At 55.1% G+C, this 19,156-nt stretch overlaps 1 protein-coding gene across 1 annotated transcript; it reads right to left on the bottom strand.

Annotated features, from left to right (window-relative positions):
• Nucleotides 1–6,091: 6,091 nt before the first annotated feature.
• C2H4orf48 (chromosome 2 C4orf48 homolog) lies at nt 6,092–8,484 on the bottom strand. Its single transcript, XM_045987634.1, has 4 exons — nt 8,372–8,484; nt 7,509–7,665; nt 7,215–7,303; nt 6,092–6,232 (listed from the first exon to the last, which is right to left on the bottom strand). Exons 2-4 carry the CDS (start codon nt 7,636–7,638, stop codon nt 6,167–6,169), a joined length of 285 nt encoding a protein of 94 aa, XP_045843590.1. The 5' UTR covers nt 7,639–7,665; nt 8,372–8,484; the 3' UTR covers nt 6,092–6,166.
• Nucleotides 8,485–19,156: the final 10,672 nt, after the last annotated feature.

Raw genomic sequence — 19,156 nt, forward strand, 5'->3', positions numbered from 1 at the left:
GGGGGGTGGCGCGGGCAGCCCGGGGCACGACGGAGCGGCCGAGCCCCGCGAGGTGGCCAGGGACAAGCGCGACCGGGGTCCCCGGCCCGGAAGGGGCGCTCCGTGGGAGCTCCCGGCAGGGCGCCTCCCGCCCGGCCCTTGCACCCCCGCGCCTCCACCCCTCAGCGCGGGCCTGGGAGCACCGGGTCCTGGGGCCGGGCCGCTGCAGCCCGTGGCGCCGCGTCCTCCTCCTCTCCGGCCGGCCGCGGGGAGCAGTCACCGAACCATCTCCAGCTCCAGCTCCCTCCCCTTTGTCTGAACGCGACGCCGGCCCGGGGCCCCGGGGAGGGGCGCCGCGGCTTCCCCGGCCTGACGCCCCTGGGAACCTGCGCCCGGGGCCACACGAGCTGGACGCGCGGGTACGCAGTCGCAGCAGGATGTGATGCCTAGTTCTCCCGCAGCCCCCCGCGTCTGGGCGCTGCACAGCAACCTTCTGCTCCGACACCGAATTCCTGCATCGGACACGGGGGGCGCTGGGCCGGTAGGACCCCTCCCGGCTCGCCCCCCCGCCCCCGCCGCCCGACTCGGCCCGCGCATGCGCTCCACGATCTCGGTGCAGGTGCGGGGGGGCGGGGGGATGCTCTTGCTGAGTCTTGCCGGTCCCCGGGAACCCTACCTGCCTACCTGCCTACCGACGCTGCGGGCCGGGGGCGGGGGTGAGGGTGAGGGTGGGGTACAGGTAATCCCAGATCCCTCCCCTAACACTTTATGAACCCAGTCCCCTGCAGCTATGCACCCCTTCCCCGCGTCGCCCTGCATCGCCCCGCATTCCCCGCGGTGACCTCTCAGGGTAGCCTGGAGCTGAGTTCACCACACCGGCTTGGCTGGAGTCGAGACCTAGGGGACCAGGCCTAAGGACCCTCAGCCTGCCTGGAGCCCAGAGAGGCAGCTACCATCACTTAGAGACTAGGAAGAGGATGGTCCCTCGCCAGCGTCACACCAAGGGACCCGGGCAGAGTAGGGAGCACGCCGGATCCAGGAGCTGAACTAGTCCACAGCCAGGATCGCCAGTGCAAGGACCATGGTGGGAGGGGGCCGCCAAATTGGGAAGTCACCCCACGCTGTATTTCCCAGATGTCAGGATTTGTCTGGGGCCTGGCTGTCATCTTCCAGGAGAGGAAAGTGAAATCACGGAGAATCTCAAAGGAGCATACAGATCCATTCAGAAATCACTCGTGTGCTGCCTGAACGCTGACAGGAGCCTGACCAGCCATGGCAGACCCTGCTCCCAGGGTCCTGAGGTTGACCAGGTGGAGAGCAGTAGGTGTCCCAGCAAAGCCAACAGCAGGCAGGGGGTCCAGGCAGGGAAAACAAGTGATGGGGAGGGGTGGCTCCAGTGCCTGGAGGAGTTAAGGGGCTTCAGATGAAGGGGAGTTAGGGCTTTGGATGTGGGCCTTGAGCACCAGATCAGAGATTCCGGAAACACTGTGCTTTTCTGTGATGGGGGCCAGAAGGAGGGAGGACCAGGTGGAGGATCTAGGAGCTCCTGGGTAGTGTCCTGATCCCTGACCTCTGACCCAGACTTGGTGTGAAGAGACTGCTCCCTGCAGAGTGGCCCTGCCCCTAGAGGGCCACAGCTTCTGCTGGAGACCACCCGACCCACCCACCCCGAGACCCTATGCTCGAGGCTACCCCCCATCTGGCCCCCAACAGTCAAGCACACAGGTGGAGGGAAAGACCTGCATTTCCACTCAGCCTGACTTTGGTGGGTCCTCCATCTTCAGAGGTCCCTTCCTCCAGGTGGCCTGACCTCACCTTCAGCCCTGAGTCCTTGACACTCCCCGCCCCCCTCCTGCCCACCAAGATAGCTTGGCTAGCCTAGCACTGCAGCATCCTGGTCTAGAGGGCCCTGGAGAGTACCCGGAGGAGGTGGGGAGAAGTCAGCCAGACCCTGCTTGGAAGGGACAGAGCTGGACCCCAGGGACAGCCACCTGGAAGATGTTGGTGACCTCACAGCCCCGGCTTTAGAGCTCTGAGTGGGGGTGACCTTAAAGGGAAGGGAAGTCTGCCCAGGCAGCAGGCTCCCAGGCCCGCCACTGAGCCTGTTCCCTCCCTGGTGACATGAAAGCCACGTCCCCTCCTCCCCTCCACTGCACTCTCTGCCCACATCAGGAACCCATTTCACAGACAAGGAAACTGAAGCTGGGCCGATCTGTTCTCTGGGTCCATTCTCGCATGCATTCCTCTGGCTTCTGCTGCTTGGGGTCCCCTCCTCACCCACACCCTAGTTGCCTGGGCAGCCCCGACCGCCTGCAGTTCTACCCCACGCCCCTGGAGTCTGGGCTGGGTACCAAGCTTGGAGCTAGGCCTGAACCCATGGCAGCGGGGCGGTGCACCAGACCAGACCCCTCCCAGACGCCAAAGGTCGAGTAGGCTGGGAGCCCTGGGCCTCCCCTGCTCGGTGCTAGCAGTGGGCACCAAAGACAGGATGGCGTGTTAGTGGAAAAACCCTCATCCCAGGTGAAGAAGGGACTCACGGGATATCCCAGGGCAGACCTATAGGGTCTCCTCCGAGGACCCTACGAGGGCCAGCCTGTCCCCTCCGGTGAAGAACTGGGAACTGAGACCCAAACTTCATCAGTGGTCCGAAGTACAGGGGGCCTGGGAAGCAACAGAGGTGGGTGGGAGCACTGGAGGAAGACCAAGGGGTCTCCAGAGAAGTGAACCAAAATTTCTTCCCACCAGGGGGTGGGAAGAAAAAAAAAAACAGACCAGATGGGAGGCCCAGTGTGCAACTGAGAGCAGCCGTCCGAAGAGAAAAGAAAGGAAACAACCATAATATAATAAAGATTATTGTTTTGGGCTAAGGGCCCAAGACTCCTGATTAAAGCCTATTCACCTTCAGTCCTGAGAGTGTCCTGGGAGTAGGAGGGAAAGGCTCCTGAGAGGCACCGGCCACCAGCAGCTGGTGGACCAAACTGCTCAACCTTCTCACCCAGAGCCCATGACCAAGCACTCATCCCTCCTTTCCACACAGACTCGATGAGTGCCCACCCTCTATCTGGGCCCTGAAAAGAACAAAGCTCTGTCCTCCTGAGGCTTTCCCATCCAGCAGGGAAGGGACCAGAAATAAATAAAGGAGATGAAAGCCCTAGTATCCCTTGGGGACAAATAAACAAACAAACAAAGCAAGGTAGGATAAGGAACTAAAGAGTGAGGTGGGTCATGGAGGAGGCCAAGTGGGTAAATCCTTGGAGAGATGACAGCCTGTGCAAAGGACTGGAGGTAGGAGGGGATATGAATTTAACACGCCAGCAAACGATATTTTCAGACAGGCCAGCTCAGAAAGTTCACACACCACTGGGTTTTCTAGAAAGATACTTGAGGACAAGCAACATGGAAAGAATGACAAGAGGTCTAGGAAGAAGTGACTCTAAGCCAGAAGAGTGAAAGGGCAGTGGGGAGTATGGAATACCCCGCTTGCTGGGAGCAGCAGGGCCAGGGCCTGGCAGGAGGCATTAAGGTGACTTGAAGGTAAGGATGTGATAAAGGCAGACAGTGTGGGAATATTAAGGCAAACATCAAGTCCAGAAAAAACTAAAGCTCTCCTAAAGACAATGCATTCCCAATTCACAGCTTAGCTCCCCTCCCACAATTAACCCTATTCTTAAGGTCAACAATGACCAGTGCTGCCAAAACTAGTGGTCCAGGCTTGGCCCTTCTTGACCTCAGCAGCATGTGGCACGAAAACCCCTCCTTCCTAACCAAAGCCCTCACCTGGCTCAGCTCTCTTCATGCCTGGCAGCTGCCCCCTCTCCTCTAGAGTCCCCTCCTCTCTGCCCCCTTAGTGCTCGCCTCCTTCCGTCCACACCCAGGCCGCAAGGGTCTCAGCCAGCACTTGTGTTCCTAACTTTCTGTCTCTGGCCCCTTTTCCACACATATCTGTCCAGTTGCTTTCCAGACCTCTCTGCTCAAGGGCCTAGGGCCGGCCTTAACACTAGCATGGCCAGGCACAGCAGGCTCCGGGCTCCTCCCCCAGCCACTGCAGGCCCTGTCTGGGGAGCTTGTGCTCCTACTTCCCCGCAGAGTATTCCTGTGAGAGGCTTTCTGAAACAAGCCCTTGGCCGTCCCTATCCTTCATAGTAATAGAAACCCCAGTTTGTGCCAGGCCTCATGGCTGCCCTTAAAATACGGGGTGCCCAGCTAAGTTTAAATTTTGAATAAGCGAATAATTTTTTTTTTATTTTTCTTAAAGATTTTTTTTATTTATTTGACAGACAGAAATCACAAGTAGGCAGAGAGGCAGGCACAGAGAGAGGGGGAGGCAGGCTCCCTGCCGAACAGAGAGCCGGATGCGGGACTCCATCCCAGGACCCTGGGATCATGACCTGAGCCGAAGGCAGAGGCTTTAACCCACCGAGCCACCCAGGCGCCCCTTGAATAAGCGAATAGTTTTACTACAAATATCCTAAATACTGGTGGGACATACTTATACTAATGAGTACTTACACCAGAAGTACTTGTACTTTTCATTTATTTATTTATTTATTTATTTATTTTTAAGATTTTATTTATTTGACAGACCCCAAGTAGGCAGAGAAGCAGGCAGAGAGAGAGGGGGGGAGGCCAACTCCCCACTGAGCAGAGAGTCCGATGCGGGGGCTCGATCCCAGGACCCAGCGATCATGACGCAAGCCGAAGACAGAGGCTTAACCCACTGAACCACCCAGGCACCCCAATACGTGTACTTTTGATAGGGGAAAGTATTCATCGGTCCTAGATCTGTATTTGCTAAACTGGACAACCCAGGCTGAGAACGCGGTCCAGCCCCACCTCCCCGGCAGCCGGAACGGCCACGTGACGGAAGCCAACCAATGGAACGTCAGCACGGTCGGGGCGGGGCCGGGAGGGAAGGCACCTGCTCGGACCCGCCCTCCGCTCCTTTCTGGGGCTCCAGGACAGAATTCTGACCCCTGCCATCGCGTACCCCGCTCACTTCCAGCACTGAGGGCTGGTCTGAGCTTCACATGGCGTCTGCACTACGTCGTCTCCCTCTGGCCTGCTTTAGAGTTCACTGGCATCCGCACCGCCAACCTCTACCTCAACCGCCCACCACGAACAAGGTAGGACTCTGGTTTGTTCCCCGTAGTCCAGACACGTGGAGCGGAAGCTGCATGCCTTGCGCCTCTAGGCAGAAAAGTCCAGAGGACAAAACGGGTCCAAGGGTGGGAGCAAGGGCAGGACAGGTGTTGTGGGGCTGGGGCCTGGAGGAAGTCTCTGGGTAAACGTGCGTGAGCCGGGGGTGGGGACTTGTGAGCTAAAGCCGGGCGATCCTCCTCTGGCAGGAGCACCCTGCTGCAGGGAACACCCCAGAAAGGCCAAGTGTCCCACAGCTGTCATGTCCAGCCATGGCCCCACCATGCTCCTGGAGGTTGCAAAGCATTGCTTGGATACCACAAAACATTGATGGAACGAATGGAGGGATGGAGGGAGAATGGAGGGACGGAGGGAGTGTAACCTGGGAAGCCTCTTGCCTGGTGCTACACACACACCTGTGGATAAGTTCGGGCCTGTTACTCACAGATGCAACACTTGTATTTGGGCGCAGATTCTTATTCCCTGGTGCCCAGGGGCTGGGCTGGGGCTGGAGGAGAGCCCCAGCAGGCCAGATGGAGGCTGTGGGGACCCAGCCAGCCCTCCCTTCCTGGAGGAGCCTTCCCTGGCTGCTGGCTCCTCCTGACTCTCCAGGCAGCCACTGCGGGCCAGGAGACATTGGGATCCAGGTCGGGGTCTCCAGGAAGCTCCCGCTACAGCCATCCCCAACTCAGTGCAGAGGAGCCTGGGTGGGGGGAGAGCTCTGTACTGGCACAGCTGTTCCAGGGGCAAAGCCAGCTTCTCTGCTCTCCTGGCCTCAAAGGGCAGGCAGGCAAGCGAGCAGGTGTCTGAAGGCGTACTTGCAGGGGCCACACAGTGCCAGCGGCTATAGGTCCACAAGCGGGGCTAGACACGCATATCTGCTTAGCATCTGCACCGGTGTGGCTCCCACGGAACTGCTGGGGAAACCAAGTCCCACACCAGGAACCCCCAGGGGCGACGCAGATAGGCTCTGGTGGCCAGAAGAGGGAGACAGAACACAGCATGTGGGGCCGGTGTTTATTGATGGGGGAATAGTGGCGTGTGAAGGGCCTCAGCGGCCCGCAGGCCAGCAGGCACACAGGGCCCGGCGCTCGGCCTGCAGCAGGAGGGCCTCGGTCTGCAAAGCAACAGGGTCAGTGAGGGCAGGGCACTCCATCTGCCAGCTCCCGAGGGCATGTCATCTCCAGGTGGTACTGGCCATACCCTCTCCACCTGTTCCCGAAACCTCAGAAACACCCTGATGGTCAGACCCTCTGCTACCCTGGGGGCCTCTTCCCCTCCCCACACTCTTCCTCTAGACTCTGTGGTTTCTGCGGGCACAGCTGTCCTGTCCCGGAGCCAGCACATGCTCATCCCCAGCCTGGACTACTTCCCAGCAGTTCTCCTTCAACCCATGTGCTGCCTCTCAAGGTCCCCAAACACCATCCCCAAGATGGGCTGGGGCTGCTCCTCTCAGGGCCTCAGCCTCAGACTCAATGAGATCCAGATGCTAGAGGCACTCCAGACCTCGATCTGGGCCCTGGGGAGCTGGCCAGGAAAGGGGACCTGAGTAGGGTCTTCCCTCCTTTCCACTTCTGGAGATTCTCCTGCATTCCACAGAGGGGTACCTATCTCTGTCCTAAGTGAAAATTCCCTTGGCTAAGGCACAGTGAGGACGCAGGTGAGGGTAGGAGGGCTCCTGGTTCCTCCCAGACTTGGGAGTGACCCTCTCCGCACACCCATTCCTCCCCAGGTGAGGCTGGGGAATGCGGAGTCTCCTAGACCATCGGACCCAAGCTGCCCTTTCTTGCCCAACCCTTCCCACCTCGCACCCTTTTCTCACCCAGGGAAAGTGACCACTCTATTCGCTGCCCGCTGGGCCTCATTGCCCCCTGTGGGGGGATGCTGAATGAGACTGGCGGTTCTTTCTCAGGTCCTGGCCTTGGGGCAGGGGGCACCCTCCCTCCAGGGGGCTGGAAATGCTCATGGGTGAGGCCTGCGCCCAGAATGCCCCTCCGAACACTGGAGCCAGATGAGGGCAGGAAGAACACCAGCGAGTGCCACAGGTTGGGTCCTAGCTCCCCACCCCAGGCAGCTGCCTCCCGGCTAGAGGGGCTCACCCTCGAGTCCAGGCTGTAGGCCGTCTTCCGAAGGTCCTGCAGGGCACGCTGCATGAACTCGAACGCGTGACAGTCCACGCACGGACGGCCTGCGGGGGGTGCGCATCAGCGCGGAGGGAACGTCACCCTAGCCCAGCGCCCCCCCCCCCCCGCACCTCCCACCGAAGGGGCGGCCCGGGAGCCCGACTGCGGAAGGGGCGCAGGGTCGGTGCTGGGAACAATAGGAAGGCACGGTGCTCTCGCACGCCCCGTTGGCGTCGGAGCCTCGTAGGGAGCCTTCCGCGACGCACGTACTCTGCGCGGGGACCGCGCTCCCGGCGGCGGGCTCGGCGCGGGCCTGGAAACCCAGCAGCGCCACGCTCAGCAGCAGCAGCAGACACGGCGGCAGCGACCTCGGGAGCCTGCACAGCGGCGGGGGGGCCATGGCCGAGCACAGGGAGCCGGGGCCGCCCTGCAGCGAGCCGCGGGGATCAGTGTCGCCCTCAGCGGGCTTCACCGACCCCCTAATCCGCCCGCAACCCCTTGGGCCCGCGAACCCCTCGCCGCGGTTCACGGACCCCTCCCCACACTGCCCGCACCCCCGCTCCAGGCCCTCGAACCCCTAGCACCCCGCCAACACAGCCCTCGCCACGGTTCACGGACCCGCCCCCACCCCGCCCGAACCCCCCGGTCCCGTGAACCTCTCGCACCCCGCCCACCCCGTCCTCACCCCAGTTAGGGACCCCCCCCACCCGCGCGCAACCCCCAGGCCCTCGAACACTTCGCAGTGGTTCACGGACCCCGCACCGCGCCCTCACCTCCCGGGCTCGCGAACCCCGCGAACCCCGCCCACCCCGGACTCCCGAAACCCTCCCACTCCTCCCTCACCCCCCGGGCCAGCGAACCCCTCGCACCCCGCTCACCCCAGGCCCCCGAACGCCCCTACCCCGCCCTCATCTCCCAAGCCCGCGAACCCCTCCCACCACGCCCTCACCGCGGTTCACGGATCCCCCTCACCCCGGTTCAGCAGCCCCCCTACCCCGCCCCATTCCGGGCCCGCGAACCCTCCCATTCTGCCCTCACGGGGGTTCCCATACACCCTCACGTCACCCTCACCCCAGTTCAGGAAACCCCGAAACCCGCCCCCCAGGCCCGCGAACGCCCCACCCCGCCCTCACCGCGGTTCAGGGACCCCGCGACGGCAGCGCCGGCGACTCAGGAAGACGTGCTGCGTCGGCCGCGCACCGCGCATGCGCTCGGACCGGACCCCGCCCGGGTCCCCCATCCGCCGTCGTTGTCATGGGAACCGCAGACTGCTGGAACCGCCAGTTTAAAGGGGCCGAGGAAGCTCCGAGACTCCGAGGGCTCAGCCTTGGCTGGGGCTGCACCTCCAACTCCCACCAGGCTCACCGGCGTTGGAGTCCGGAGGGTTGCGGGGAGGAGGCGGCGGCTGGGCAGAACCTCCAGAGCCCCTGCGGGCGGGAGCAAAGCTGAGGAAGCGGGGAATCTGCTGCTGGCGTCCAGCGGTGCCCAGTCTCGGGGTGACCCTCACGCCGATCCTGATGGAGGGGCTCTATGCTCGCCAGGGGCCGGGGAGGCTCCCCGCCGGCCGCTAGGGCCCAGTCGGGTCGGGTCGCATTGCTCAGAGGAGATCAGGGCCAGGAGCGAGCCAGACTGTGGGGCTGTGGAAAATCCACCCTCTCTGGTTCTCACTCCCGCGCGGCCTCGCCCCTGACCCTCAGGGTCGGGGACAAGCCCTCGGGCCGGCCGGGTCCTTCCTCTACACCTCTCGGAGCGTGGACAGCTATTTGTCACTCCCCTTTGGCCCCACCTCTCCCAGCCTTGAGGTCCTACCACCTTCCCGTGCTGTGTGACCTCGGAGGGGTCGCTTAGCTTCCCTGTGCACTTTTCTTCCTCGTGAAGGCGCAGGGCTGTTGGAAGCGAAGAGCCTCGCGTGCTCCCCCGAGGCGCCCAAGGAGCGCGGGTTTCAGGCCCCTCTGGAAAGGACGCGCTCCACTTGGCGTCTCCTGGGTCCCTGCAAAGCCCGCCAGCTCCTGTGGAGGCGCCCCAGGCCCATGTCCCGGCCGCTTGCGTGCGGGAGACCCCAGCAGCCCGCACGGTGCCGGGCAGCGCGGCGCCCCGACGTCCCGCCCCCCTGCGCGGGGATTCCGGTCGGCTGTGGCCCCGGCTGGACGCGGCCTTTCGGACCCAGGGAAGGGGCAGTGCTCGTGACCGCACTGTCTCCTCTTCCCCATAGGGCGGGCTCCGGGCGGGGGGGGGGGGTGCTGGGCCGGGAAGACTGCGAGCCGCGATCCCGGACGTGCGCGTTTCCGCGCTCTTCCTCCTGGGTGGGCTCCTGGGGCCGGGCCCCCGGGGCGGAGCCCCGCGCTGCAGCCTTGCCGGCCCCAGGACGGAAGACGTGTTCGACCTTGACTTTTCGTTGCCCGAACCCCCCTCACGCTTGTGACCTTTGCCCGTCACCCTCTCCGCACACAGGCACAGCCTCGTCCACGCGCGGAGGGGGACCCAGCCTACCCAGAAGCAAGGCGCCGGTAGAGCTCAGGCAGCGGGGCTCTGGGGCACATCTCTTCCCGGCCCCGCCGCAGGCTCGTCCAGCGCTCCCTGCTTAGTAGGGAGGGGATGCGGTGTTCTGCGTCCTGGCGGTTCCAATATCGCCGGGCTCCAGCCCCTCCAGCCCCGCGGATCCGGCGCCGCGTGCCCTCTCCCGCTCTCCGGCACTCCCGGCACCCGGGGTCTTCTGGTTCAGGCCAACCCACGGTCCAGCCTGACCTTGGAACCCAACACACCCTCCACCTCCTGCAGCGACCACGCAAGCCTGCCAAGGGGACCGAGGGGCCGCGGGGTGTCGGGGCCCGGGACCCCTGGCGGCACTCGGAGCTGCGGGGGTCTTGGAGCTCCCTCTCTCCCCATCCCCCGCAGGGCTGCTGTCCCATCCCCAGAGCACCGGCTTTCCCCTCTCAGTTCGAGCCTCCTCTCCAGGGAAAAGCCTGTGATCTTTTTTTCTTCTCTGGAACACAGGACCCTGAGACCAAGACCTGAGCGGAGATCAAGAGGCAGCCGCTTGGCCATCGGAGCCCCCAGGCGCCCCTGTGATTTTTTTTTTTTTTTAATATCCGAAGAAAACAAACCTCGTGAGTCCCTAGCCCCCTCCCCGCCTGGGCTGCACATCTCCCCGTGATCCATTTCTCCTTCCTCTTTCTCTTGAGCCTAGCCTGCGACCTCGGCTACTCTAGCCTGCCCGCAGAGTCTTGGGACATCCCCAGGACCCCCGCCCCGCCTCAGCAGCCCCGCAGTCCCCTCCCAGCAGCGCTCCACCTTCGCCCGCATCCCTCAGGGCGCTGCTGAGCGGTCCTCTGCCCCCCACTTCTTCATGTTCCCTCCTGACGGTCCCGTCCTCTGCGACGGTATACACCTGCGACTGTGTACACCAGCCACCAGCCTCGGGCTCCCTTGTCCAGCTGCTTCCCGAACACCAGCCCGGGGGAGAACTGACTGATCTGATCTCACCCCTCCCCTACCCGCCAAGATCAAACCGCTGTTCTGTCCACAGCCTTCCCTGACTCAGGTCAGGGTAGTCTGTCGTCCCTGCAGAGGCTCACACCAACCTGCAGCAGCCCTTCTAGAAATCGTGTCTGCTGCACCCCCAGGGCCAACAGCCCCATCGCTGGCTGCTGCCGGGGCTGCTGCCCCTCATCTGGGCTCCTGGTGGCCTGGCCCCTTCTGGTCCGGTCTTCCAAGGCAGCCAGAAGTTTTTCCTACACCTACTTGTTTAGATTGCAGCAACATACACACAACATGAAATTTGCCGCTGTGACCTTTTTAAGTGAGCAATTCAGCGGCATCAGGCATGTTCACAATGTTGTGAACAGCCTCCCCTACCTCCAGAACTTTCTTCTCTTCCCAAACTGCCCCCAAGAAACACGAGCTCCCCATCTCTTCCCGTCCCCCAACCCGACACCCACTGTCCACATTCTGTCTCTATGTTCTGACTCCTCTGGGGACTCGCAGAAGTGGGGTCACTCAGTGTTGTCCCTTTGTGGCTGCTCATGGCACTGAGCAGTGTCCTCGGGGTTCATCCCTGTGGGGGCAGGAGTCAGAATGTCCCTTCTGTTTAAGGCTGGAGAACGTTCCACTGCACAGATGGGCCCCACTTATCTGTAGGGGGACACTTGGGCCACTCTGCTGGAAGTAATGCTGCTGCTAAGATGGAAGGACGTCAGACACTCTCTCCACTCACCGTCTTCCCACACTCCGTCATCCCCCAGGGACAGTCCAAGACTTTCTGTGGCTGAGACCCTGTGAACATGGCAGGGGAGGGGTGCAGATATCTTTTCACATCAGTGTTTTTATTTCTGCAGATGCATACCCAGGGTGTGATTGCCGGGTCACAGGGAAGCTCCATTTTTATTTCCTGAGGAGCCTCCCTACTGTTTCCACAGTGGCTGCACACACTTACCTTCCCACCAACAGTGCATAGGGGTCCTCTTTGTCCATGTCCTGGCCAATACCTGTTGTTTCTTGTCTCTTTGATGAGGGCCATCCTGACGGGGGTGAGGGGACTCCTCTCTGTCGTGGTGTCTCTTCTTGTAAGGACACTAATCCTGTCACATTAGGGCCCCTTCTCTATGATTTTATTTAACCTTGATTTTTTTTTTTTTCCATAGAGGGTCCCCTGCTCCAAATGCAGACACACAGGGGGTTAGTGTTGCAATAGACTGGGGGGTGCAAACATTCAGTCCATTACACCCCCATCCTCCCAGACCCCTCTACCCTGTCCAATGTTTTTGATTCTTATGATTCTCACCTTCTGACTCACTGTGTACTTTATTCAATATGGTGATTTTTCATTGTATCCAGAGTTCTTTGGCCTTGGGGATATTTGGCAATATCTGGAGACATTTGGGGTTGTCATGGTGCAGGGGAGAGGGGGTACTGGATCTACTGGGATGAGGTCAAGGGCACTGCTAGACATCCCCCAATGCTGGGGAGAGCCTTCTCAAATAATGACTTGGCCCATAATGCTGATGGGGCTGCAGTGAGGGGCCCTGATCTGTGTATTCATGGGGATGCCAGGCTCTAGAGGGCAGGAGCCCTTGTCTCTTTGGTTCCCTGCTGTGTCTGCAGCATCTTCAAAAGATGCCAGGAGTGCCAGGGACCCAGGGCTGGGGACAGGAAACTGGACTGGGCAGGAGAAGGGAAGTGCGAGCCACACGCCAAGCCTGTGTGGGAGCTTCTCGATCAGAGCTTGGACAAAGGGGCCCATGAGCAGGGGGCCACCATGGCCAGTGGGGGATTGGGGGCAGATGGTGGGAGAGACAGAGCTTCCTGGGTGACCCGGTATGGTCAGACTCCCTGGGAAGGAGGAGCTGTGGCCCTGTGGAAAGTCACCTTGAGAGATGAGGGAGGGAAGGGGTGCAGGGAAAACCCTTGGGGGGGGAGAATCATGTCAAAAATTGTGCATAAGACACTTTGGCTCTCCAGGCCTGGCTTCAGAGCTTGCACAAACTAGAGATTGAACATGGGCGTAGTCAGCATAAGAATGGCCTCTACCGTGAGACCAGGAAGCTGTGGAAATGAATTTTTTTCATTTAAATTCAATTAATTAACATATAATGTATTACTGGTTTCAGAGGTAGAGGTCAGTGATTCATTAGTCTTATATAACACTCAGTGCTCACTATGTCTTGTGCCCTCCTTAATCCCCATCACCCAGTTACCCCATCCCCCACTCCCCTCCCCCCAGCAACCCTCAGTTTATTTCCTATGATTAAGAGTCTCTTATGGTTTGTCTTCCTCCCTGGGTTCGTCTTGTTTTATTTTATCCTCTCTTCCCCATGATCCTCTGTTTAGTTTCTTAAATTCCACATATGACTGAGATCATATGGTAATTGTCTTGCTCTGATTGACTTATTTCACTTAACATAATACCCTCTAGTTCCATCCACATTATTGCAAATGGCAAGATTTTTGTCTTTTTGATGGCTGTGTAATATTCCATTGTTGCTATCTCGCACATCTTCTTTATCCATTCATCTGTCAATGGGTATCTGGGCTCTTTCCATAGTTTGGCTATTGTGGACATTGCTGCTATAAACATTGGGATGCACATGTCCCTTCGGATCAGTACATTTGTATCTTTGGGGTAAATACCCAGTAGTGCAATCACTGGGTCATAGGGTAGCTCTGTTTTCAACTTTTTGAGGAAACTCCATGCTGTTTTCCAGACTGGCTATACCAGCTTGCATTACCAACAACAGTGTAGGAGGATTCCCCTTTCTTCACATCCTCGCCGGCATCTGTCATTTCCTGACTTGTTCATTTTAGCCATTCTGACTGGTTTGAGGTGGTATCTCACTGTGGTTTTGATTTGTATTTCCCTGATGCCGAGTGAGGTTGAGCATTTTTTCATGTGTCTGTTGGCCATTTGGATGTCTTCTATGGAGGCGTGTCTGTTCATGTCCTTCGCCCATTTCTTTTTTTTTTTTCTTTTTAAGATTTTATTTATTTGGGCGCCTGGCTCAGTGGGTTAAAGCCTCTGCCTTCGGCGCAGGTCATGATCCCAGGGTCCTGGGATTGAGCCCCGCATTGGGCTCTCTGCTCAGCAGGGAGCCTGCTTCCTTTCCTCTCTCTCTCTCTGTCTGCCTCTCTGCCTACTTGTGATCTCCATCTGTCAAATAAATAAATAAATCTTAAAAATAGATTTTATTTATTTATTTGACAGAAAGAGAGACAGCGAGAGAGGGAACACAAGCGGGGGGGGGGGGTGGGGAGGGAGAAGAAGGCCTCCCTCTGAGCAGGGAGCCCAATGTGGGCCTTGATCCCAGGACCCTGGGATCATGACCCCAGCTGAAGGCAGATGCTTAATGACTGAGCCACCCAGGTCCCCCTCCCCACCCATTTCTTGATTGGATTATTTGTTCTGTGAGTGTTGCGTTTGATAAGTTCTTTATAGATTTTGGATAGTAGCCCTTTACCTGATAAAATGTTTGCAAATATCTTCTCCTAGTCTCTCAGTTGTCTTTTGGTTTTATTGACTGTTTCCTTTGCTGTGCAAAAGGCTTTCAACTTGATCAAGTCCAAATAGTTCATTTTTGCCTTTGTTTCACTTGCTTTTGGAAACGTGTCTAGTAAGAAGCTGCTGCCTGTGTTATCCTCAAGGATTTTGATGGATTCCTGTCTCACATTGAGGTCTTTCATCCATTTTGAGTCTATTTGTGTATGTGGTGTAAGGAAATGGTCCAGTTTCATTCTTCTGCTTGTGGCTGTCCAATTTTCCCAACACTATTTGTTGAAGAGACTTTTTTCCACTGGGCATTCTTTGCTGCCTTTTCGAAGATTAGTTGACATTGGAGTTGAGGGTGCATTTCTGGGCTCTCTACTCGGTTCCACTGGTCTACGTGTCTGTTTTTGTGCCAGTACCATACTGTCTTGATGATGACAGCTTTGTAATAGAGCTTGACGTCCAGGGTTGTGATGCTCCCAGCTTTGGTTTTCTTTTTCAACGTTCCTTTGTTTATTTGGGGTCTTTTCTTGTTCCATAGAAATTTTATGATTTGAGGATTTAGGATTTTTTGTTCCAGCTCTGTGGAAAAAAGTTGATGGTATTTTGATAGGGATTGACTGAAATGTGTAGATTGCTCTAGGTAACAGACATTTTAATAATATTTCTTCTTCCAATCCATGAGCATGGAACGTTTTCCCATTCCTTTGTGTCTTCCTCAGTTTCTTTCATGAGTGTTCCATAGTTTTCTGAGTACAGATCCTTTGCCTCTTTGGTCAGGTTTATCCTAGGTATCTTATGGTTTTGGGTGCAGTTGTAAATTACAATTTCTCTTTTTTCTGTCTCATTGTTAGTGTATAGAAATGTGACTGATTTCTGTGCATTGACTTTATATCCTGCCACTTCGCTGAATTCCTGTATGCGTTCTAGCAATTTTGGAGTGGAGACTTTTGGGTTTTCCACACAGAGTATCATGTCATCTGTGAAGTGTGAGAGTTTGACTTCTTCTTGGCTGATTCAGATGCTTTTTATTTCTTTTTGTTGTCTCATTGCTGAAGCTAGGATTTCTAGTACTATATTGAACAATAACGGTGAGAGTGGGCATCCCTGTCATGTTCCTGACCTTAGGGGGAAAACTCTCAGTTTTTCCCCATTGAGAATGATATTTGCTGTGGGTTTTTTATAGATGGCTTTTATCATATTGAGGTCTGTTCCTTTTATTGCTACACTATGAAGAGTTTTGATCAAGAAAGGATGCTGTACTTTGTCAAGTGCTTTCTCTGTATCTACGGAGAGGTTCATATGGTTATTGTCCTTTCTTTTATTAATGTGATGTATCATGTTGATTGATTTGCAAATATTGAACCAACCTTGCAGCCCAGGAATAAATCCCACTTGGTCATGGTGAATAATCCTTTTATTCTGTACTGTTGGATCCCACTGGCTAGTATCTTGGTGAGAATTTTTGCATCCATGTTCATCAGGGATACTGGTCTGTAATTCTCCTTTTTAATGGGGTCTTTGTCTGGTTTTGGGATCAAAACTCATAGAATGAGTTTGGAAGTTTTCTTTCCATTTCTACTTTTTGAAACAGCCTCAGAAGAATAGGTATTATTCCTTCTTTACATGTTCAGTAGAATTCCCCTGGGAAGCCATCTGGCTCTGGGCTCTTGTTTGTTGGGAGATTTTTGATGACTGCTTCATGAAATCTCCTTACTGGTTATGGGTCTGCTCAGGTTTTCTATTTCTTCCTGGTTCAGTTTTGGTAGCTTGTATGTCTCTAGGAAGCAGCCATTTCTTCCAGATTGTCAAATTTGCTGGTGTATAGTTGCTCATGGTATGTTCTTATGATTGTTTGTACTTCTTTGGTGTTGGTTGTGATCTCTCCTCTTTCATTCATGATTTTATTTATCTGGGTCTTTTCTCTTTTCTTTCCAATAAGTCTGACTAGAGGTTTATTGAACTTTTTTTTTAAAGATTTTATTTATTTATTTGACAGAGACAGCAAGAGAGGGAACACAAACAGGGGGAGTGGGAGAGGGAGAAGCAGGCTTCCCGCTAAGCAGGGAGCCCGATGTGGGGCTCAATCCCAGGAACCTGGGATCATGACCTGAGCTGATGGCAGATGCTCAATGATTGACCCACCCAGGCACCCCAAAGCTCTTATTTCCTTGTTGATCATCTGCTCAGGTCATGATCCTGAAGTCCTGGGATCGAGTCCTGCATTGGGCTCCCTGCTCAGCAGGGACTCTGCTCTCCCTCTGACCCACCCCCTTCTCATGCTCTCCCTTTCTTTCTCATTCGCTCTCTCTCTCAAATAAATAAAATCTTTTCTTAAAAAGAGGATATAATCATACAAGTGAACAGAATAGAGCAATACACTGCATCTTGTGTGTATTTTGGTCTGTTTGTTAGAAAACTAGATTCCAAAATTGTAAAGAAAGAAAAACTTATATATCTACAAAGATATAAAAGGATAATGAAAGGATAAACTGTAACTGTAAAATGAAAATTAAGGATAATTAAAAAGCAGAGTTGATAAAATAAGAAATTGGCTGAAAAGGGAAGGAGAACAAAAAGTTAAAATTGAAAGACTAAAGAATCACGGGGGGGGAAACATGAATTCTCTGTGCTGTATTCCCCTAGTGCTGGAGTTTTGCATTTCTCAATGATCTGTAAACTTGGTCTTGGCTGGGTGTTCACTTTCTGGTAGTCCACTTATGGAGGCCCTACCCCACCCCACCCCGCCATCTATCTTCCCATATATCTGGGATTCACTTCTCTGCACTTCCTCCCTTGCAGAAAGCGATCACTTTTCTATTGGTAGAATTGCACCTATTCTTATCTTCAATCTCTGGTTGAGCTCTCAAGTGTTCAGAATGATTTGGTAGCTATCTAGCTGAATTCCTGGGACCAGATGAAACTAAGGTCTCCTACTCCTCCACCATCATGGACTCTCCCTCAAAATAATTTTTTTTTAAAGTAATCTCTATGGCTAACATGGGACTCAAACTCATGACCCTGAGATCAAGACTCGCATGCTCAACTGATTGGGCCAGCCAGGTGCCTCCAGGAATGAATCCTTTGATGCCTTCTACTGTGACACCCAGAGCCCTCAACCCCTCCATACTCTCTCTGGCCGTCACCACTTTGTGACCCGGGTGAGGGTCTGGGCACATCTGAACACTGCTCTTAGGAACCTCAAAGAGGCTGCATCAGCTGCCTTGTGCTTACCTTGGGCTCTGCCCGGGACCACATCCCAGGGACCTTCTCCTTCCAGACCAGATGCACCCACAGGCCCACCATCCCCACTTCCCAACAGTCAGCATGCCCTCACCCGACACCCCTGCATTCACCTTCCCAGAAGGGAGGACCAAGGTGGAGAGGTAGAACCATGGGAGTCATGTATGCACAAAGGATGTGAGAGAAAAGGAAGAGACAAAGATGGAATCAAGTTTGGCCTGGGGAAGATATGGAGGTATAAGTCCAAGATGCAGAGGATCAGGGTAGGTTAACTGTGGCTTTAACAGCTGGGCAGGGCTGGAAGGATAGAGGTGGGAGCCAGTTCTTTGTGCCCAGTCCTTCTGTCCTTGCCGGGAGTGAGCTGTTTTCATATTGAGGGAGAAAGGAAGAGAAGACCCACCCCTGAGAGGCTATAACACAAGGGCTTGCTTGCTCTGGTGTGGAATTGCAACCAACTTTTATACCAATTAATGGGCTAAGAAAATTCAAGCAATAGCAATGAAATTACTCTTTTTTGTTTCAAGATTTTTATTTCAATTTGACTTAACTAACATATAGTGTACAATTAGTTTCAGGGGTAGAATTTAGTGATTCAACACTTGCATATCATCCAGGGCTCCTCACCACACATGCCCTCCTTATGTCCACCAGCCATTTACCCCATCCCCATCCCCACCTCCCCTCCCACAACCCATGGTTTCTTTCTTTTTTTTTTTTTGTTTAAAGATTTTATTTATTTATTTGACAGACAGATCACAAGCAGGCAGAGAGGCAGGCAGAGAGAGAGAGGAGGAAGCAGGCTCCCCGCTGAGCAGAGAGCCCGATGCAGGGCTCCATCCTAGGACCCGGGATCATGACCTGAGCCAAAGGCAGAGGCTTTAACCCACTGAGCCACCGAGTCGCCCCCCCCCCCATGGTTTATTTCTTAGAGTTAAGAGATTCTTATGGTTTGCAGCCATGAAATTATTTAAAAATTATTTTAAATGGTTTTGAAATTATTTTAAAATACCTCTGCTTGTGGGAATCAGCAGAAGTAAATTCAAATGATCTGAGGGAAGAAGTATCTTCATCATAGGCCTTGGAATACCTAATCAATAATTTTTCAAGGGCAATGAATAGTACATGGTAAAGCAGATCAAGTGCATAAGGAAGCAAAGCACCATGTGTGGGAAAAAAATGACCATGAATCATGAGAAACACAAAAATTATCAGACACAGGTTTTAATGTGGCTATACTTTACATATATCTTGACTATATCAGGAAATAGGGAACAGAAAAGGTGACAGACAGAATTTGCAAAAGAACCACACAGGAATTCTAGAGCTTAAAAGTGCTATCCCCAAAACCCCATTAGGAGGCTTGGCTGCATATTGAACACAGCCAAAAGGAGGATTAATGAATTGAAAGATAGATTAATAAAATGCCCAGAATTAAGAGCATAACAGATTGGAAGATTCTGGGAAGATGGCACAGCAGGAAACACCAGAACTCTATCTCCCCACCTGGACAAGAGTTGCAAGGGTAGAACCTGTGTAACAATAGTTAATTATGGTTAATTTAGATCAATTTCAGCTCTTAGGACAGTAGCAACTGTCCCAGCCCCAGCCTCACAGCACATAGCTGTATATGGTTTCTGGAGCAGCTGAAACAGCGAGCAGGAGCCTGGGTGGACAAAAAGGACCCTGTCCTCCAAATATC

The sequence above is a fragment of the Meles meles genome, chromosome 2, assembly GCF_922984935.1.
Source record: "Meles meles chromosome 2, mMelMel3.1 paternal haplotype, whole genome shotgun sequence".
Lineage (NCBI taxonomy): Eukaryota > Metazoa > Chordata > Mammalia > Carnivora > Mustelidae > Meles > Meles meles.